Here is a 19,033-nt window from a genome sequence, read left to right on the forward strand (position 1 = left end):
AAAGTTCAGTGTTATGGAAAAAAGTCAAGGGGAATTATTTCAGATTAAAAGAAATGTAAGCATACAGCTATTAAAATGCATGATTTTTGGCCAAATCCTAGTTTTAGGAAAAATGAGTGAGAAACATTTTTGAGACAGTTGAAGAAATCTAAACATGGACTTGTTATCTGAGCAATGACGTCATGCTCAGTTGCGGTAATACAGGTTGAATATCCCTTAGCTGAAATGCTTGGGACCAGAACTGTTTTAGATTTCAGAGTTTTTGGATTTTGGAATATGTACATAGACTTCACTGGTTAGGCATCCCGAATTTTAAGAAAATCATAAATGCTCCAAAATATGAAACTTTTTGAACATCCTCTTGTTGCTCAAACATTTCAGACTTCAGGACACTTTAGATTTTCAGGTTAGGGATGTTCAGCCTGCAGCATTTGATAACGTAGGAGAATCTCCTCATAGTTTGGGAGCCTTCATTCATGTATTACTGGAGTACAGTTTCATCGTTTCTAATTTTTTTGACATAAGTTAGCAAATATGTATATGAAATACGGCAAAAAATTGGCCACTATTGAATACAGATGGTGAGTTTTTAAATGTAACCTATTGATGATCATGCAAGTGATGATGCTTCTGAAGAGGTCACTCCATAAAAAGAAGTATTAAGAGACACAGGAGTCCTCTTCAGCCAGCCTTGCAGTTTGGGAGAAGGCATTGCTGGAGGTGAGCCGTGTAGGTGGTGCTCACCTGCTGGGCTGTCTTAAATCCTCAGTGGGCCACATGCAGGCGTTTGCTAAGGCTCCATGTGTGTGGGCTCACTGTGACCATGGGAGAGAGTCTCCACCATTACCCCCCATACCACATAGTCACCTTGGAGGCCATGGGGAAGAGCAGGTCACTTTGGTTATGAGTCCACTGGAAAACAAGGAAGGCTGGATGGATTTACACTGAAAACTCCATCTTGGACCTTTGCTCTTAGTGCTTTGGGACTGTGAACTATAACAGCTCAAATAAATGAGCAGTCCCTTAGAATGCATTACTCTTTAGAGCGTGGTACCTCTTAAAACCGTTCTGCATGCCTTGTCAATCCAGGGTGGAATCTGTACAACTCCTGTGTGATTTTGAGTTGTTTTAATTATTGCCTTTCTATTAATAAAGTCTTAATTTCTAATAAAGCCATTTTGAAGTAGCTTATTTTAGGCCATGTAGGAAATAATATAGTAGCCAAACTCGGGTTGCCCTTTTTTACTTTCATAAACATTAATGATCTTAATGATCACCTCCCTTTTTCTTTTCCCTTAGAAAATTAGTATTTGCTGAATAATAAGATGAGCTAGAAGAAAGTTAATGTTGTAACAAGGCATCGTTTCAGCCTTTGGTGTTGGATTTGAAGACTGTGTGTGGAAGGATAGAGAAGTGCAGCAGCTCTTTGCAGAGCACAGAATACAGAAAGTGGCTCGGCACCTGGGGGCTGCTTAGGGCCCAGAATGGCTTTGTTGGTACTGGATCACATGAAACTTAGCAATTTAGAAATGTAAATTATTTCTAGAAATACATATACGCAAAGAATCTTGGTAGAAAAATGCTTCCATTACAAAGCCATGCCTTCTCTAACGCTAATCTCTTCCTTCGTGCACAGATAGTCTTCTCAGATTGAGAAGGACCTCAGTAGTCAGCAAGAAAACAGGCTGGCTTCAGTGTGATTTGCAGGTACCTCCTAATTCCAGAATACTGTTGTCAGACAGTTTTCAAATAAAAAGATTATCGCTTCATGATTTTCTTTTGCTTATTTTCCCCTTAGTCTCCAACAGATAGAGGGTTTTCTGCATTTAGAACACAGGAATAGCAATCGGGGAGCTGGTGCCTAAGTAGGGAAAGCAGAAGACTTCTTGGATTATTTGCCAAATTGCTGTTTAGCTTTAAGAACAGTAGAACTTTGCCTTAGCCCCAGCCATATACAAAAATCTCAGTGGCCTCTTGAACCCTGTAAAGCCTGATTCATTAACAGCAAAGGTAAGAATGTTTCTTTATCACTGCTCGTTATCTATGGATAAATGAACTACATCTCTGTGTAAAGCATTTCAATTGTGTATGTTTCAGCAGCAGTAATTGTCTGTTTATATATCAAATTTAGTTTGTCATAAGAACTGGCAAAGTACCTTTGGTGTTTAATCTCTCTTCAAGTTCCTCTTTAAACAGTCAACTTTCATATGATCAGTGGAATTTGAACTAAGCAGGTGCAAATCTCTTTTAACATGTTAAACTTGCCCTTTTGCTTATAGGTGCCATTAGCCCAAGTTTTTCAGTGAAACCCCTAATAACAAGATGCCAGTTTAGGAAGGATTCCTTTAACGTAATCTTATCTTGTGGAGGATACAGATGTAGGGGGTTAGGTTTTAATAAACTCAGTTCTTCTAGTAATTTCAGCAACAAATCACTTGGGATCTGCCTTATACAACTTTCTTTCTATAGAAAAAGTTGTCATTTCGGGCTGGGGATTTAGCTCAGCGGCAAAAGCGCCTGCCTGGCAAGAGCAAGGTCGTGAGTTCAGTTCCCGGTACCAGAGAAAAACCAAAAAAAAAAAAAAAACAAAAACAAAAGAAAAAGTTGTCATTTGGGGACTTTATTGTTCATTAGATAACTGTACTTTTTTGTTCCATTTTTTGGAAGACTCACAGTTACATGAAGAATAACTTCTAAATGTTGCTGTGTCTGTGAGTTCCAAATCCCTAAGGGTTCCTCTCTTACAAACTACCCCTGCCCAGCAGCAGGACAAATAAACAGATGTAGAAGGGACTTCCACCTCTCACTGGCCTAAGGAATGAAATGTTTGTTGAAAAGCACTCAGAGTAATACCAGTGTGTGCATATTTTGCTTAAGGTTTGAGCAGAAGAAAGCCACATGACTGAAATGCAATCTATTTTCAAGTGTATTGAGAAAAAATATATTTCATCTCAGTAAATCTAGAGATTATCCTTTCAGTTCTTTCACAATCTGCGTGACTAAAGCAGTTGTGCTGTCACGGCCTCTGCTTATTGAGACAGTGCAGGGAGTGTGTGTTCACTGATGTCCTGGGCCTCTGCAAGGGTGTCGGAAGGATACTGGAAGTACAAGTGAAAGCTTCTTTAATTGTATTCCAAGGGCACAATTTTGGTTTTTGTTTTGTTTTTGTTTTTTGTCCGGTACCAGGAATCGAACTCATGACCTTGCACTTGCCAGGCAGGCGCTTTGCAGCTGAGCTAAATCCCCAGCCCCCACAATTTTGGGACAGTCATTGTCATGGACTTTGCAAGGATAGGAGGACTTGGGTTTCCCTAGAGATGGTCTAGAGGTCTTCAAGATCACCTCTCCCAACTCTTAGCCCTTCTGATTTCATGGGTAAAATAACGCCTCAGAGGCTTAGCAACTTCCTGGCATCTCAGCACCTAGAGACCCTCATCCCCCTCTGCTGAGGCTTTTCCTTCTGGTTCTGCTACTTGGTACTTGAGTATGTTAACTGGGAACGCTTTGACTTGATCTTCCTGGGGGTGGGGGACCCTGAAAAAGAGAGGTGAAGGCATTAGGTTAGTACTATGAATTATCTGAAGTTCTCTTACTACCCTGTAAGCTCAGTGGCATTGTCTCTTTTCACAAGTGAGATTTACTCCTTTGGACAGGCCTCTTTAATTTAACATTATGTTTGTATCACTTATTTTATTACTACCTGTAGTCATAGTGCATTTGTATTTTTAAGGGCAGTGTAATATTTCACTGTGTATATATCCCCATTTTTTAAAAGTTCTGCTGTTGGAGAATCTTTATATCAGTTCTGGTATATTGTGAAGAATGCTATTATGCACATATAAATTCGGCTTTATAGACGTAAGTATGTTGTTAAATTTGTACTGGTCTTACCAGCACAGGGAAATTCCCATTGTCTCATGTACTTGCCAACTTTTTTTTTTACTTCTGCTGTGTTTCTTTTCATCTTGTTAAAAGACTGGCTGTCCTTGAATCAGGGAATTAGGGAAGAACCTGTTTACAGGCAAAATACTGTCGTTTGTGCTGATGAACAAGGACTATCAGAAGGTGGCCAGGTTCTATGTATTAGTTCACACTGAGCTCTTTGTCCCATCTGAGAGCCCCAATTTTCAGATATGTTAGTCCCCCCCCCCATTTATCTCACTTTGCAGATGATGTGACTGAACCCTTTCAGGGACTAGAGACTCTGCCAGGTGTTGTGGCCACACTCCTGGGAGAGCCAGGATAATAATGTTCATCCCTTCCTCTCAGGTGAAAGCTCTCGGTTGATTCTTTTATTCCTTCACTTGTTAAATAGCTACTGTTAAATAATTATTGAATACATATTTAATGGAAGGATCTGAGCTTGGCCTCAGTGACAAACAAGCTTATGTATACTATAACAATGTTCCTTTCACTTCACAGGCTATGGATATCACATCACTGCCTATTTCCTCAAGAGGGGGATTCGCCTTCACTGCATTGGGAGCTCACAGAATACTAGTAAGAAGCTGTTTCTTGGACCATCCAGCATTTCACACAGTGCACTGACCGTAGAAAAGGGATGAAAATAAAGGCACAGAAATTCTTCTCTGTATTCCTGTCACTGAGTATTTCCAAACATTTGTGATTCCTCCCCCCATACTGTGTTTACTGCCTGAGGATACTGCCTGCGCTGAGCACACTGAACTCTGAATCATTCCATGATAGTCAGTGCTCACCAAGGCTGTGGGATGGGGAGCAGGTGTGCACAAGGGAAAGCACTTTCCCAGCCCAGAGCCACCAGAGCCCTCCGTAGGTGTGACAAGGTCAGTTCCCATCTCTCATTTTACCAAGTCGGGATGTCATCTGAGAGATGATGTCAAACTTGTGTCGCCAACAACCATAGTCAGAAACTAATGACTGTTCTCCAACTAGATCTGATGAAGGAAAACGTAGCTCAGTTTCCTTGGATAGGGTCAGTATATGTTTAAGACATGAAACAGGGACTTTAAAAATTAACTCTATAGAGGTTTGCTTGTGAGCTTTTCAGCTTGTCTGCTTCCTTAACCCCCAGTGTCACTTACATACACTACGCTGTTAGGGACCTTCCACTTTGTGTACATCTAGTAGTAAAATAAGCCAGCTATCCTTGTATCTGTTAAAATACCTTTTAACTACCCTCACTGGTAGGGATTGCCATTGCCTAATTATTTAAATATTAAAATAATACAACCCATAATTATGACCTAAACAGAAATAGCTTTCTAGTAATACAATACCTGTCATCAAAATGTTCAAAGTCTGCCATCCTTATTTTTCAGAGAAAAAAACCAGCAATACAAAACAGAAGAATTATTTGATGAAACTGGTAATTTTGAATTCTGACAGTTTAATGAACATTTCAGTTTGCTCCTTGTGGGGTAGAGATGATGAATTCTGTGGCTCAGTTTCACTTTCCATAAAGTAAGACACAGAGTACTTACCATGTATCTCAATAACATATTTTAGGAAGTTATGAATAATATTAACTGCTTGGTAATTTTATTCTGGCTTTTCAAAAGCTATCTGTATTCACCAAGCCAGATGTACTATCCATGAGGCAGCGGTCAGAGTTTAGACCCAGGCCTCCACCTGAAAATGAGAGCTTGAATAAGAGGGATGAGTCCGGAGTCAGATCAGACCAGTAGTTTGGTCCCTGGTCAGGGAGTCTGGGGAGCCTTGACTGGCTTTGAGCAGGATGAGGGCAGCTGTTTTTTAGGACCCGCAAGCTGTGTGCTAGGTAGTGTGAATTAGAATAGGGAGAGTGACCCCTGAGGCAACAGCAGTAAGCCCAGGGATCTGGAGAGAGCTGCTACTAGAACATCAGCTCTTTAGGCCTTTTGGTATAATTTAATGTAGCAGAGTGATGTAAGGAGCTAACTGTGTTGAAATTGTCTGCATAACTCCCACCTTGTGCTTGGCTTCCCAGTGTACCAAACTGAGACACATTGTCAACTCAGGGACCCTGTGTGCAGGGTCTGTAAAAAGATTCATTTACCCAATTCGTAATAGCCATATCCTTAAAAAACTGATCATATGTAAAGGGAAGTTTTCTTTTTAGAAAAAACAAATAGTATACATATGTGTTACAGAGATACTCCTCCAGCACACCAGGTATTAAGAAAGGAGGGGAGGGTCCTCCCCACCAACCCCAAATAGATACTGTTAACATCCACTACACAGCACTCAGTACTGGAACATCACCCCGCCCTGGGTGGAGGCTGACAGATAACTGATGGGTGAAGCATCTGAGGGCAGACCCAGACGGTGCTGCTGCTGTTTGTGTTCCCTTTGTTGACTGTTGAGTCCCGTTCTGTGATTCATGTAGCCTTTCCCACTCGAAAACCAGTGGCTTTGGTTTTAAGAGGCTGCAATAGTAGATCATTATTGACTGTGGTGTAGCTTTATCATCTCCACTGTTGGATATTTAACCATTCCCTTAGTTGTCTGATCACTAACTCCTAAGAGAAGCTGCTGTTTTCAGAACCAGTTCAAGCTTGGGAGTTTGCCCTGTAGTGTAGGGGACAGTGCTAAGGCCAGCCACCCAGGGAGATGATAATAAACCAACTGGAGAAAGGCTGGTGGATCCCTTTTCATATTTTTTTTATCTAACACTCTTCCTTTTTATAAGTCTGCCCTCATTAGAAAACAGTGGCTCTGTTTCTCAAATATGACTTCTAAACGGGAAGGGCGAGTGGACACACAGTGAGCTGCAGAGGCGCTGCCTGGTACACAGCCCATGCTGTGTACTGACAGCAAACACTGGAAGGAGGGAAGGAGGGGGCGGAGACACATGGCTTACGTCCATGTGCATACTGCACGCACGGTGTGAAATGGACAGAGAAATCTGGGAATAAACACATTTATGTTCACAGTTCACTTGATACCTTCACAGTAACTTGATTTTCTTCATTTTGTACAGAACTCCGGGTATTCCCTGACCGATTTGTGGTCTGCATTAGTCAGCTTGCAGCCAGTCCTGGTATCTTGGCAAATGAGAAAGAAGAACTGGTATGTATGAAAAAATTCAGTAAACCAATGAGTTTAGGTGCTGGGTTACTGTAAAAAATGGGAAAGAACTGTCTGTGGCTGTCCTTTAGCTGTGGAATACTCAGTGCATGCTTACGGAACCAAAATGTCTTACCTAACTTGTGTGCTCATACTGATTATCTGATGCATTCAGGGTTTTTTTTTTGTTGTTGTTGTTTATTTTTTCCCCAAAGATGCCTTAAATATTTAGTTTGATCAGCAGTATCTTTTCACTTCCAGTTTTAAATGAGAAAGCAGCACAACACAAAGACCATGATGGTACTTATGGTCATATTAAAATGAAGTAAAGCAAAATCCACATGTTTCCAGTGGAAGTTTTCATTGGGGTCAGTGACTTTAGCATTTTATTCCATGGTGGTGAATCACAAAAACTTTCATGGGAACTAGTACTTCTCCCCAGTGTATTATTTCATAGTTGCTAGGGTTCATATTCACACACACACATATCCCCATGCCGAGCTGCTTTAGGGCCTGTTTCTCTGTCATTGGAGTTCTCTACTCAGATAAAAGCAAAAACCTTACTCAAAGCGGTATAGCTCATGTCAGACTTTGGCGGTGCGCTCATTGTGTATATGTGTGTCTTGTTGCAGTCATAGTCCAAACTGCTTACCTCTGCACAAACTTTTTAATGTTTTTTGGACATATAACTTAAAACTTTGACAAATAGGAAAAAAAATAGCAAATATTCACACAGCCATGAAGTATGACATGATTATTATTGTTGTAAAATAATGTATGGCAATATTAGATTATCCCTAATGTTTATTATTTTTTAATTCATTTGAAATTTGGCCCACATACTCTAAAACCAGCTTCTTATCTCATCTTAAATAAATATATAAGAAAATGAGTGTTTCAAAGATGTTAAGAGGGAATAAGGACCCAGGAAAAATTAAGAGCAAAAATCTCATATTTACATTTAGATTGATTGATTTTGAGCAGAGAACCCCTTTAGAAAAGCCATTATGATCCATATATTTTCTCTTCTCTGCCCATTAAAAATGCTACATATGTACACTAAATGAAACAAATGTAGTAAATTTAGCAAAAATTATTAAAAGTTTATCCTTTGAGATATTTCCAGGACACTAAGTTATCCTATCAAGTTAATAAATGTTGAAGCAGTAATGCTGTTGACATATAACTTTTATGTAATATCTTTTAACTGATTTTAGAGCACAGAAATAGATCTATGATTTAAGAAAACAACAATTAACTGTACCGGAAAGTAATACTGCTTTCAGATGGGATACAGGAGAAATTAGATCTCACATGTGATATGTAATATTAATACCTAGTATCTTAAATTATTAAGGGAGAGTGAAAACATCTCAATACAAATGAAATATTATCCTCCTTAGGGGCTGTGGTATTTATACAGATGTAAGTTTTCTATAGCTGCTGTTATATAAATCCCACAATCTGGAGAACTTCCTAAATGTTGAGAATTATCATTCTGCAAAATTGAACAGTCTAAGCCTTTTACGTGAGAGAGTTCAGTATCCTTATCTTAAAAATATTCTGATTTTTAACTGTAATATGATCAGTATTAACCATATCAGCTTGTAAGAAAGATGTCATTGACATCACGAATTCGTTGTGAGTGGTTCTTTTTGGTTGTGGTTACTTCTGTGTCTTCAGTTGCTCGTTTTGCCCAACTCTGGCTTTCCCTCCACCTACACACTTCCCCAGCAACACACCACCCACAACATAGTGCACACGGCTGATCAGCGCCTTCGCCAGAGGTAAGGCCCCCTCACCCTCACCTGCTCTTACGAACACGCCCTCCTCACCCACCACTTCCTCAAGCTCCTTGTCCCTGGAAGCTGCAAAACACCCAGGTCAAGGAAGGGCCCTTTCCACAAATTGCCCATCAAGCCAGCTACACTATCCTCCCACCAGAAATGTCTTGGAGCTTAATCCTCACTGATATTCGACCTCTGCAGAGCCTGCCTGGCTTGGTTATTTAAGGATCAATAAACAATCCTTCCTCCCAGAACTGCCTTCTGCCCGGAGAAGGCATTCCTACTCCTCCTGATGTACTTCAAATGCCCAGAGCCCTTGATCTCACGCTCCCCTGAGTATTCCTTGAACTTCCTTCAAGCCTTGAATTCCTTTGTCAGTTTACATTGATATTCCACAGAGGGCAGGATCCGTCCCACTCTCTCGGTAGTAATTCTCAGGGAACTTCTAAGTGGGCAAGGCCTGGGAACTTGGCTCCCCAAGTAGCTTTATTGGTAGTGAACTTACGTTACTGTCCTATAATTGTTTACTGCACTCACTCTTGTCTGCCCACAGGAGTGAGCTAATACCTGAGCAGCAATCCATGTGTCTTACTTTTGCTGTAGCCCTGAAAAGGGACAGATTGCTTCTCTGTCATCCTTTCCCTTTCCCATCAATTGGATCATGAGCATCTTCAGTGACAATTTGTTAGGAAATCTGGGAGCATCTCTTCAAAACGGCACTGCAGGGAAGAGATTCTTGCAGACAGGGAAGCAGCTGCACATGCTCCCCAGCCCATAAAAGTGGATGCACAGAAGAACTGCTATCCCGAATCAGACCATACAAAGGAAAAGTCTCCCTCCCAGGCAGGGCAGAGCATGTGCAGCCACAGGGTCCCCTTTCCAGGCCACACCCGGGAGGTCTGTTCTGCTGTCCATGTTCCTCCGTCCACTCAGAGACCTTGGTACAGGGAGATCCTCCATGTTCCAAAAGCTCTGCACTGAGTGCCCATGTGCTGGGGATGTGGGAATTGTGATGTGTACTTTGGGAAGAAAGGGCATTATTATGATATGACTCATTGTATTTTTCTTACTACAGTTTCTCATAAGAAATCTCAAAACCCTTGCAGCCTCAGCTTTTAACCTATTGCTCGATGTGGAGCTGGGGAGTCTTTTTGAGAGTTTTTACCTTCAGTTGTTTCTTCTCTGTTCTTCTTCACCTTTTTTTCCCTAAGAAGAAAAACATAAAGTTTTACTATACTCAGTTACGTTCCATTCCAACAATATTTTCTTTTTTACGAACTGAAGTCTGTAAGACTTCTTTCTCAGACATATAGTTCTGCAGCTTTCAGGAAATGTAAAATTAATTTATTTTTATTATTCCTTTATTAAAGTTGTAAAAATAGCCACAGAACTCTCGTATATCTGTAGGCCAATCCAGGGCCAGTGCGGAGCTCCCATCGCATTGTATGTTAATCCCAGCCATCCCTGTTCTCTGGAGATTACCTTTCCCATCTGGTCTGCCCTCACGTTTCACATAATTTGCTGAGTGCCGCTGTGTGCCAGGAAACCTCCCAGACCCTGAGAAAACAAAGAACAATGAGAAAGTGCCTTTGTCCTCAAAGAGCTTATAGTCTGCCAGATCAAACTACCGAAAGGTTTCCTAGTGACCTAAAAATAGAGCTCAACCAAAACCGGCATTTTTCCTAAGGAAGTCTCCTTCCTGCAGCCATGTCCTTACTGTTCAGATCCTTTCTGCCATTCCCAAAGCAAGACCAAAAGTCTGGACCTGCTTTCTTTCTTTTGTACCTACCCTGTCAAAAGGCAGTGATCTTTTTGGAAATTGAAATATGACATGTAGCACTAGTGCTGCATACAAGTAGATGTGTACATTAAGGTATTTGGGTTGTCTGCTAATGCTCCATCTGAGTTGTGGTCACTCTGTGGTCTGCAGACCTAACCAGGCACACGGGGCTGGGTCTTTGCTATAGCATCCACTAGGTAGGATGACTAGTGGGAGACTTCCTAATCGGAAACATTTAAGCACTAAATTGACCGCTTCCCTTAAGTCAGGGGACTATTTAACATTTCAAAATCTCCTATATAATAAGACTGAAGTGAAAATTAGTCTCAAGCAGTAAATTACCTGGGTTATTTTTAGCTTGGCTGTTGTATTCCTCAGTTGTATGTAATCCAACCTCTGTAGACCTTAGTCCTCAATCAAGGGGGAAAGGTACAGGATCATCTCAAAAGTCCTTTCTCTGGGAATTTCTATCAGGAAGCGGATGAAAATGTAGCTAAATATAAACTATAAAATGATTAGTACAAGTAAGAGCTTTATTGTTACATTTAAAAATTGTGATGAAAACATTTAGGGTAAAGTTTTATATTAGGAAAGGTAAGTAAAAGTTAAAAGGAAAGATTTTAGGCCTTAATGTTTTTAAAGCAGAAGAAATAAACTTCTTAACAATTTATGCACTGACTTCCATATCTTGACAAAATGCTTTAATTTTCATAAATGAACTTTTGCTTAGGTGTAAATGAGTTCATTCAAAAAGTCCTTCATTCATACTAAAACATTTAAAGAAGTACTGGGTGACTTTTCCAGGTTATTCATGATATAAAAATCTATCCTCCTTTCTTGCTGTATTTCTGAGACAGTGCTAGTGGTGAATTCCACACAAGCCATTAAGAAGAGACTCGTGGAGTACAGGAAAAGTTCTGAGGGGGGAAAGGCTATTACTATATTTCTCATTTTCCATGACTCTCTGAACTTAGTTCTTAATAACTGATTGCCAAAATTGTACATGTTCATTGCACAGAAAGATTTAAATTCAGATATACACAGAGGGGAAAAAAGGATCTACAACTCCCAGCACAGAGATAACCTCTGTTACTGATATAATCATATCTCTCCTTACTTCATGCTTAATAACTGAGGTCAGTGCGTATTTTTTTTAACTAGGACCCTATGCATTTGTGAATTATGAATTGGTGTTCATTTTTCTATTGACATTTTTGTGTTTCACAAATTCCTTACTGTACAAAACCTCCTTATATAGTAAGGAAAGTAACTTTCAGTGAGTTTCTCTTTTACTTTTTAATAACAGGTCATTGCTGCATGGTTGGAGTCTGGGTCCTCAGATTTATATTTTCCATGATAATTTCTGCTTTGGATAATCTGCTTATTAATGTTTTTCAAAATCAGGCAAATATTTATATTTTCTTCTTGTATTTTTACACAAAAGAATTCCATTTTGTGACAGGAGGTTCTGTTTATTCTGTGTGTTATTAATTAATCATCATATTAATTATGGTCTCTAGGTTTAAGGGACAGCCAAGCTCTTGCTGCCTCTATTTACAGCAATAAGCCCTGGCCTCCTTTAGCCCGTTCACAAGAGGATTTCACTGGGATATTGGAGTTTCTTGCCTTTTACTTCATTTGCACTGTGGCCAAGCTGTGAAAATGGCTGACATAACCTAGCTACACAGGGCCAAGTTCTTGCTATAGCATCGGTTAAAGTAAGAGAATTACTGGGACTTTCTGACAAGAGACAATATTTAAGCACTACATTGAACAGTTACATCAGACCATAGTTTAGTGTTAAAGAATGCTTGTCATGTCTGCCACCTCCCAAGGGTGCCTGCCTGCATCTTTTTCAGGGAGCTGTGGCCAAGCCTAGGGCAGTGCATGGTAAACAGATAGTTAAGGAACAGATTGGATGGCACCAGCAGCGGGGCCACAGTTGAGGTGTTTTCCTTGACAGGATGGGGACTTTCAAGTAGTAGCCACCCTCCCCACCTGCCCTTAGTTAGCTGGCAGGTGAGTGAGCCTAGTAAAAATGTTGATGGTAGCAGATGAGGATGTTCTTTATTGGTTAACTTTTCTAGACGATAACCCAGAGTATAAGAAAAAGTATTTCTTGGGTGAGATCACTTTTTAAAAATTAGGTGTCCCTCACACAGTTGTTACAATAAGCTGAGATTTTGTTTTCCTTTCCTAATAATTCTCCCAAATGTTTAGCCATCAGTACTCGTGAATGAGATATTTCATGTTCCACGTTTCCTAAGGGAACCTGCCCTTTGCTGAATTAGAGTAGGATAGGATAAATAAATGAGCTTACATAGAATAAGTTAGAATGAGGGCCTCTCTAATCCTTTGTACTTTTTGCTTGTAATGTGCCTGTGTTCAGAGACTTAAATTGCTCCATGATGGCTGATTACACCAAAGATTTAATTAGGAGAAACACGGTGAGAAATAGAACAATAGGAAAACCTGGCTTTGACCACTGCCTGTCCCATCCCTCAGTGGGGACCTCAGCAGTCATTTTTGGCTTCTCAGAGCATCAGTCCCATCACGTGTTAAGCAGAAATAAAAGTGCTGTCTGCCACGGAAGTCTTTCTAAGTTTTCTTAATGGTCGAGTAAAATAATATATTTTAAAATGACTTAGGAGCATTAATTATGATTTTTCTTATTCCTAGAGAAGAGTTAATTTAATCTCAGATTAGCAGATTAGTATACATGTTACCCTCCATACTTTACACGAGAACATCTGATAGTATCTGTGCCTGCATGTATTATTTTCCCAAGAAGCTCAGCACCCTCACTTTTGTTTATCTTTACTTGATGACTCAGCTTTCTTTTGCAGCTATGAAAACTGCAATACAGAAAAGTGAGAAACCCCTGTTTAGCTACCCTGTTAGTGATGGGAACCTTGTTAATCAGTATCCAGAGGAGGAGGAGGCAGTGGAAGTACAGACCACCCAGCTAAACACCTTGCATTTCCACGGGCTGTCAGTAGACTCATGTTGAGATACAGCTTTGGAGGAAAGATCTAGTCATTTCTCTAAGGTAAAAGGACTTGGGAGACAGCAGCCTTCTCAGGCCCGAATTCCTGAAAGCATATGTTCCTCAGAACACCCACAACGATAGCACAGACAGAGTTCAGCGTGTGAGTGGCTTATGTTTGGAAAGTTCATTAGCAAACAGATGATTTAGAATTCAGTACTCATTTTCCCAAGGAAACGATGTCATGTTGGGGATGAGGTTCCCAGACTACGCCACAAAAGCTGTTACTATCATGAGATGTGAGTTTTGGAAAGAGGGGGCCTGGCTGTCAATATTCAAGGAAAATAGCAAGAGTGATTCCTTCCATGGTCCTGGGCAGTGGGCCAACTCAGAGCAGAATTTTGAAATGAGACAGTCATCTGCGATGGCTTCTGTCTGGGCTTCTGCCTCTTTCTCACCCTTGTCCAGGGCCACTGTGGGTTCCCTTCTCTCTGGCCCCCTCATTACTTGCATGCCTGGGCCATGTCTGCCACCCTTTCTCGTCTCCCTGTCCAGGTCACATTCTCAGCCACGTGAGATATAAGGAGAGGTCCACAGACCGCAGGACTGGCTGTCTTGTGCAGGCGCTGGCCTGTCACAGCCATAGGGCTTTGTCATTAGGGGCAGGATACTTTTAAAGTAGGGCAACTCCTCCTGGGATAAGTTCCTGTTTCTCATAGACCTTTCCTTTCTGCTTTTAAAGTAGGAGTTATTAGCTTATGATTCATGAGTTTTGTAAAATTTTTTAAAATGTGTATTTTTCTGTTTTTCTGGTCAGTTTTAAATAGATTTCATTCAACTGTTAGATTGGAAGCACTGGCCCAAGCCTATAAACTCTTCAGAATGTCAAAGTTTTGTCATATTTGTCCAGCACCAAAGATTCACAGTGGACAATAAGATTGGTCAGGATTTATTTTTAGGTTCTCAAGAGTAGGTGAATGTAAACTGGAAACTCCCTGTGAAACAAGTACTTCCTGCAGAGTAACTTCCCAAATTTTTTTTTCACTGATTTCATTTTTAGGGTTAACATTCTTTCCAACTATTTATTGGTACTTTCCTGGATCTGCATGCAAGAGTTTCAGAGTCATCAATTCAGAAGAAAAATAAAACCTTTAAAAATTATTTGGAAGATAAAAACTGGAGTATTCCCAACTCACCTATGACAGCAGCAGCAGCAAACCTGGCTTCAGTTCCCCTAGAGTCCTGTCCTATCATGGGAAGGTGGAGAGGTGAAGCCCTCAGAGGAGGGACTGGAGGTCAAAGATGTGTGGAACCACAATCTTGCTCTCACTGTGGGAACTGAGCAAACAACTTGGCCTCATAGAGTATCAGTTTCCTCCTCTCTGAAATAGGGAAGGACATACCTGCTGCATGGGCAGATGGAGGCCCACTTACCAGGTGCTGGTCCCATACCAGATGTTTTGCTCATGCCAGTGGTGGCGAACTGAATGTACACGTGTTAATTGTGTTTTTCTTTTAAGACAAAAGATACTACTGTATGAGCTGTTGTCTCTAAATTAAAGCCTCCATATTTGGGTTTAATTACAGTGTTGGTACCTTGCAATACTTACGTGCGTTTTGGGTTGCAGTTTGAGTACTCAGTCTCTAAAAGGTTCACCAACCAGTGATGGCACCCCCATAACACTTGTCCATCATCACCATCATTGTATTTAACTTCAATCCATTGGGATTCATCAGATGCCTCTTTTGTTTTACTCCCTGCTGCCTCAGTTCCTTTGAGTCTGTAGGCATGTGCTTGAGTTATCTGTCTTGTTTTCATTGTCCTGTGCTTTTTTTTCCACCTGTTTTGCTCGTTTCACTTCATTGACTTACTATCAAATAATTGAAGGAATGATTAGAGATGAAATTTGGGAAAGGCCAACTTCTTCCTCACTTGTAAGACAGTTCTGCAGTATGGCTATGTTACAGTGTGGTCATTCTCATCAGGTTCTCTTCAGCCGCTTCTCTGTCACTCAGCTTTCACATTATGTCATGTTTCACAACACCAAGGCTTCTAAAATCCTTTGGGCACCACACTAATATACAAGAGCAATTTCTTCTTGCCTTTTGATAATCAGGTCACAAAGAATTGAAAGTAGTTCCAAAATTATGCTGTAACTTTCTTTGCTCCCCAAATAACCTGACATATTATACCTTTACTTTGCTTTTCTTGTTTGCAAAAGACTGTGTTTGCAGAATGCTATCACACACAATAGCGTATTCAGTGCAGCAAACTGGAGAAGAGATTGTATCTGTCTTGAACCTTTTCATATCCAAGAGACAGGAAGGCCAGCTCAGAATGAGGCAGCTTTGGCTCGTGTCCCCAGAGGTCAGGTACAGCTTGATCAGAAGCACAAAGCATATCTTAGGACCCATTTTCTCACCACTGTTGACTCTGCTTTCCATGGTGCGAACTTTATTCTCAGCCTGTATGTGGTGGTTGGTCCTGGTAGCTGTACGTGTTTCCCTTCCTAGACTGAGTCATAGGCCCGTTTCTGGAGTCAGGTATGAAGACAAGGCTCCTGAAATGCATGGACACTGGATGGGTGTTCCGGATATCATTCTTGGAATAAAATCCCAGTATTGTTTCCAGGAAATGAATCACTATCCACTATACAGATATTATTTTCACCCCTTCCCTTTTTTTTATAGAATAGGAAACTGATACTCAGAAGATAAATCAGTTTACCATCTCAGCCAAATAGTGATCTGGCAGAGACTGGAACCCAGGACTTAGGATCCAAAGTTCTGTACTCTTTACACAGCTCGCTGTCTGACCATGATAGCAGAGGATGTGTAGCTACTGGGCGGAGAGGAGAGAGTGGTGCACATGGCAACTTCCCAGATCCCATGTGCCCTGAGCTAAGCGTGTGGCCTTAGACCAGTCTTACTCTATAGGTCTCATTCTTCTCATCTGTCCAACAGTGACAATACTGTCCCTGCTGAATACTCACTGAGGCCCAGCTGAGGTGTTCGGGAGAGGACCTTTAGAACCATGCAAGTTCTCTAGAAAAGCAAGGCATCTTTTCCTCTTCACCAACTCCACATAGTTTGTAAAGGCATCAGGTTTTCTTTGTGAGTAACGTAACAAATATTTGCTCAACATTTTCCAGTTTCCAAAATGTGCTTTCTCTACCTCATTACATTTCGGTTTCCCAGGCACTAGTGAAATATAGGTGAGAAATCAGGTTTCAGGGGGTTGAGAAACACACGCCAGGAGTGAGTGGGAGACCCCAGATTGCACTGCCCCCACCGTCCCCTGTGCTCTTCATCACCCTGATTCCGTCAGCTCTGGTGTATCGTTCCCAGTAGACGGGATGGTGAGGGATTGAGAAACAGTACCATTTTGAGTGTGCCCTAAGAACAAATAAATGTATGAATGCTCCGTGAATTGCTTATTTTTAAAATCTCTGGTTGGGTTATTATTTTCATTTGGGGATGTATAAAACAAAATCTGAAGAAACACATATATAACCATGAGAGAACAGATCCAACTCTCAAAAGATAAAAACTGAGAGTACACGTTACTACATTAAATGCTACCTTGAAGAGAACTGATAGCACCAAAGAGCTTCTTGCCTTCCCTTATTGCCTTCATATGATATTTTGCAATTCTGAAACAAGAGTTTAGTTCCTGACATAGATTTTCACCCATGGCCATGAGGAGTACTAGAAGGACCATAAGCAGAGGTAAGCTGTGTGGTCACAGCTGGGATTACCTAGTGTACCCACAGGGCTATTGGCGAGATCAGTGGCCTGAGTCATGGCCCCAAGGATCCCCCATCCCAAATTCCAATCTCAACTAATATTGATGTCCTGGGGCCTCCAGAAAGCAGCTAGAGAGCCAGCGACATGGTTTTCCCCATAGAGGGCATGTTGTTTGTCCATGTTGAGTCAGGTCCTGGCCAACAGCGTCCGGCCCTGGGCTGTGGTAACAGTAATAATAAGCTGCCTCACCAAGCTGTATTGAGGGTCACATTGGTGCGTGCCCACATTTTTCTGCAAAAGTCTTCCAGTGTGTAATCTAGACCTCCACTGGCCAATGCTGTAGCCATTGGCCAGTTTAGCTAGTGAGCATTCAAAATGTGGTGAGTCTGAAAGGATGTACTGTAAGTATAAAGGACACTCCAGACTTAAGCATGAAATATCTCAATACTTTCATATTGATTACATGTATGGTAATATTTTTTGTATAGTGTTAAATAATGCATCATCAGTTTTCTTTTACTTTTTTAATGGAGCTACAGAAAATTTCAAGTTACTTGCATAGCTTGCGTTGTATTTCTGCTGGAGACTTTTGGTCTCCATTATGTCTCCACTTCACTCTTGACCTTGTCTCAGGAGGCTTGGGTCCCAGCACTTCAAAATCATTTCATGGCAAGCTCACTTTCCTTCCACTGGTCAGTTTCCCGTGGTCAGCAGCATTCCACACAATTGTCACTTTTTATTGTCATTTCATTTTTCACTGTCATTCTTCTCTTGACCCTGAAGGTATGAGTTTTTCCAATTTTCTTTTTTCCTCACCGGTTGTTCCCTCAGGTCTCCTTTCTGGAATCTACCTCTTCTCAACTTCTTTTTTTCATCCAAACTCACCCCTGCATAGAACTCATCATGACCCACTGTTGGCTTTAAACACCATCTGTGAGGCATCCGTACTCCGGGTCTGCTGCAGAGACTGCTGGGTACCTGTATTTAACTGCCTACGTAACATCTCCAAGTCTGCGGCAGGGCAAGTCGGGGAGACTTCCTCCACAGGGCCCTTTTATGAAAGCAGCTAATCGCATTCATGAGGGTGGAGCTGATTTCTCAGTTCTCCTTCCCCAATCCTGTCCCCGCCCCCGCTGCATTTCCTGCAGTGGCAAAAGGCAACTTGCTTTACCCAGCTACTTAAACCACAATCTTTGGAATCATTCTTGACTTTTCTCTTCCCCACACCCCCACATCCAACCCATTAGCATTCTTTTCAGTCTGCCTTCAAAATGTATTTTTAATCTAACCACTTCTTTCTCTCTACTGCCCACATCCTTGAGGACCTATCATCTCTGAGTGGACCATTGTGTGTCTCATCACCAGTCTCCCTGCCTCCATCTCTATTCCTCTATAGCAACCAAGATAAACCTTCCAGCTCATTTTTTCTTCTCAAAACCTTCCACAGGCATATCACCTTCCTGCTTTGATATGCCAACCACACAGAGGCATAAAAGATTTGCCCTCCTACTGACAATACACACTGGTCCTCATACCTGTTCTCTTATCTCTTCCTCTGGTGTACTTCCTACTCCCTCTGCCCTCTGTCCTCAGGGCCTAAGACCTCTCCCCATATGCATGCAGGGAACTTGCCCTTCATTCCGGTTCTATGTGAAGCTCACTTTGCTACCTGTGCACATGCTGTGACCACCATATCCAGAATAACAC

General features: G+C 41.3%; 1 protein-coding gene across 4 annotated transcripts in view; it reads left to right on the top strand.

Moving 5' to 3' along the window:
• Slx4ip (SLX4 interacting protein) overlaps nucleotides 1–19,033 on the top strand; it is a 162,123-nt gene that overhangs the window by 134,431 nt on the left and 8,659 nt on the right. For all 4 annotated transcript variants that reach the window (XM_005380877.2, XM_013512260.1, XM_013512259.1 and 1 more), the window contains 2 exons: nucleotides 4,423–4,500; nucleotides 6,941–7,029. In XM_005380877.2, the coding sequence (XP_005380934.1) occupies nucleotides 4,423–4,500; nucleotides 6,941–7,029 (167 nt within the window). The remainder of the gene's footprint in view (nucleotides 1–4,422; nucleotides 4,501–6,940; nucleotides 7,030–19,033) is intronic.

This window comes from Chinchilla lanigera, unplaced genomic scaffold (assembly GCF_000276665.1).
Source record: "Chinchilla lanigera isolate Chin_1 unplaced genomic scaffold, ChiLan1.0 scaffold00014, whole genome shotgun sequence".
NCBI lineage: Eukaryota > Metazoa > Chordata > Mammalia > Rodentia > Chinchillidae > Chinchilla > Chinchilla lanigera.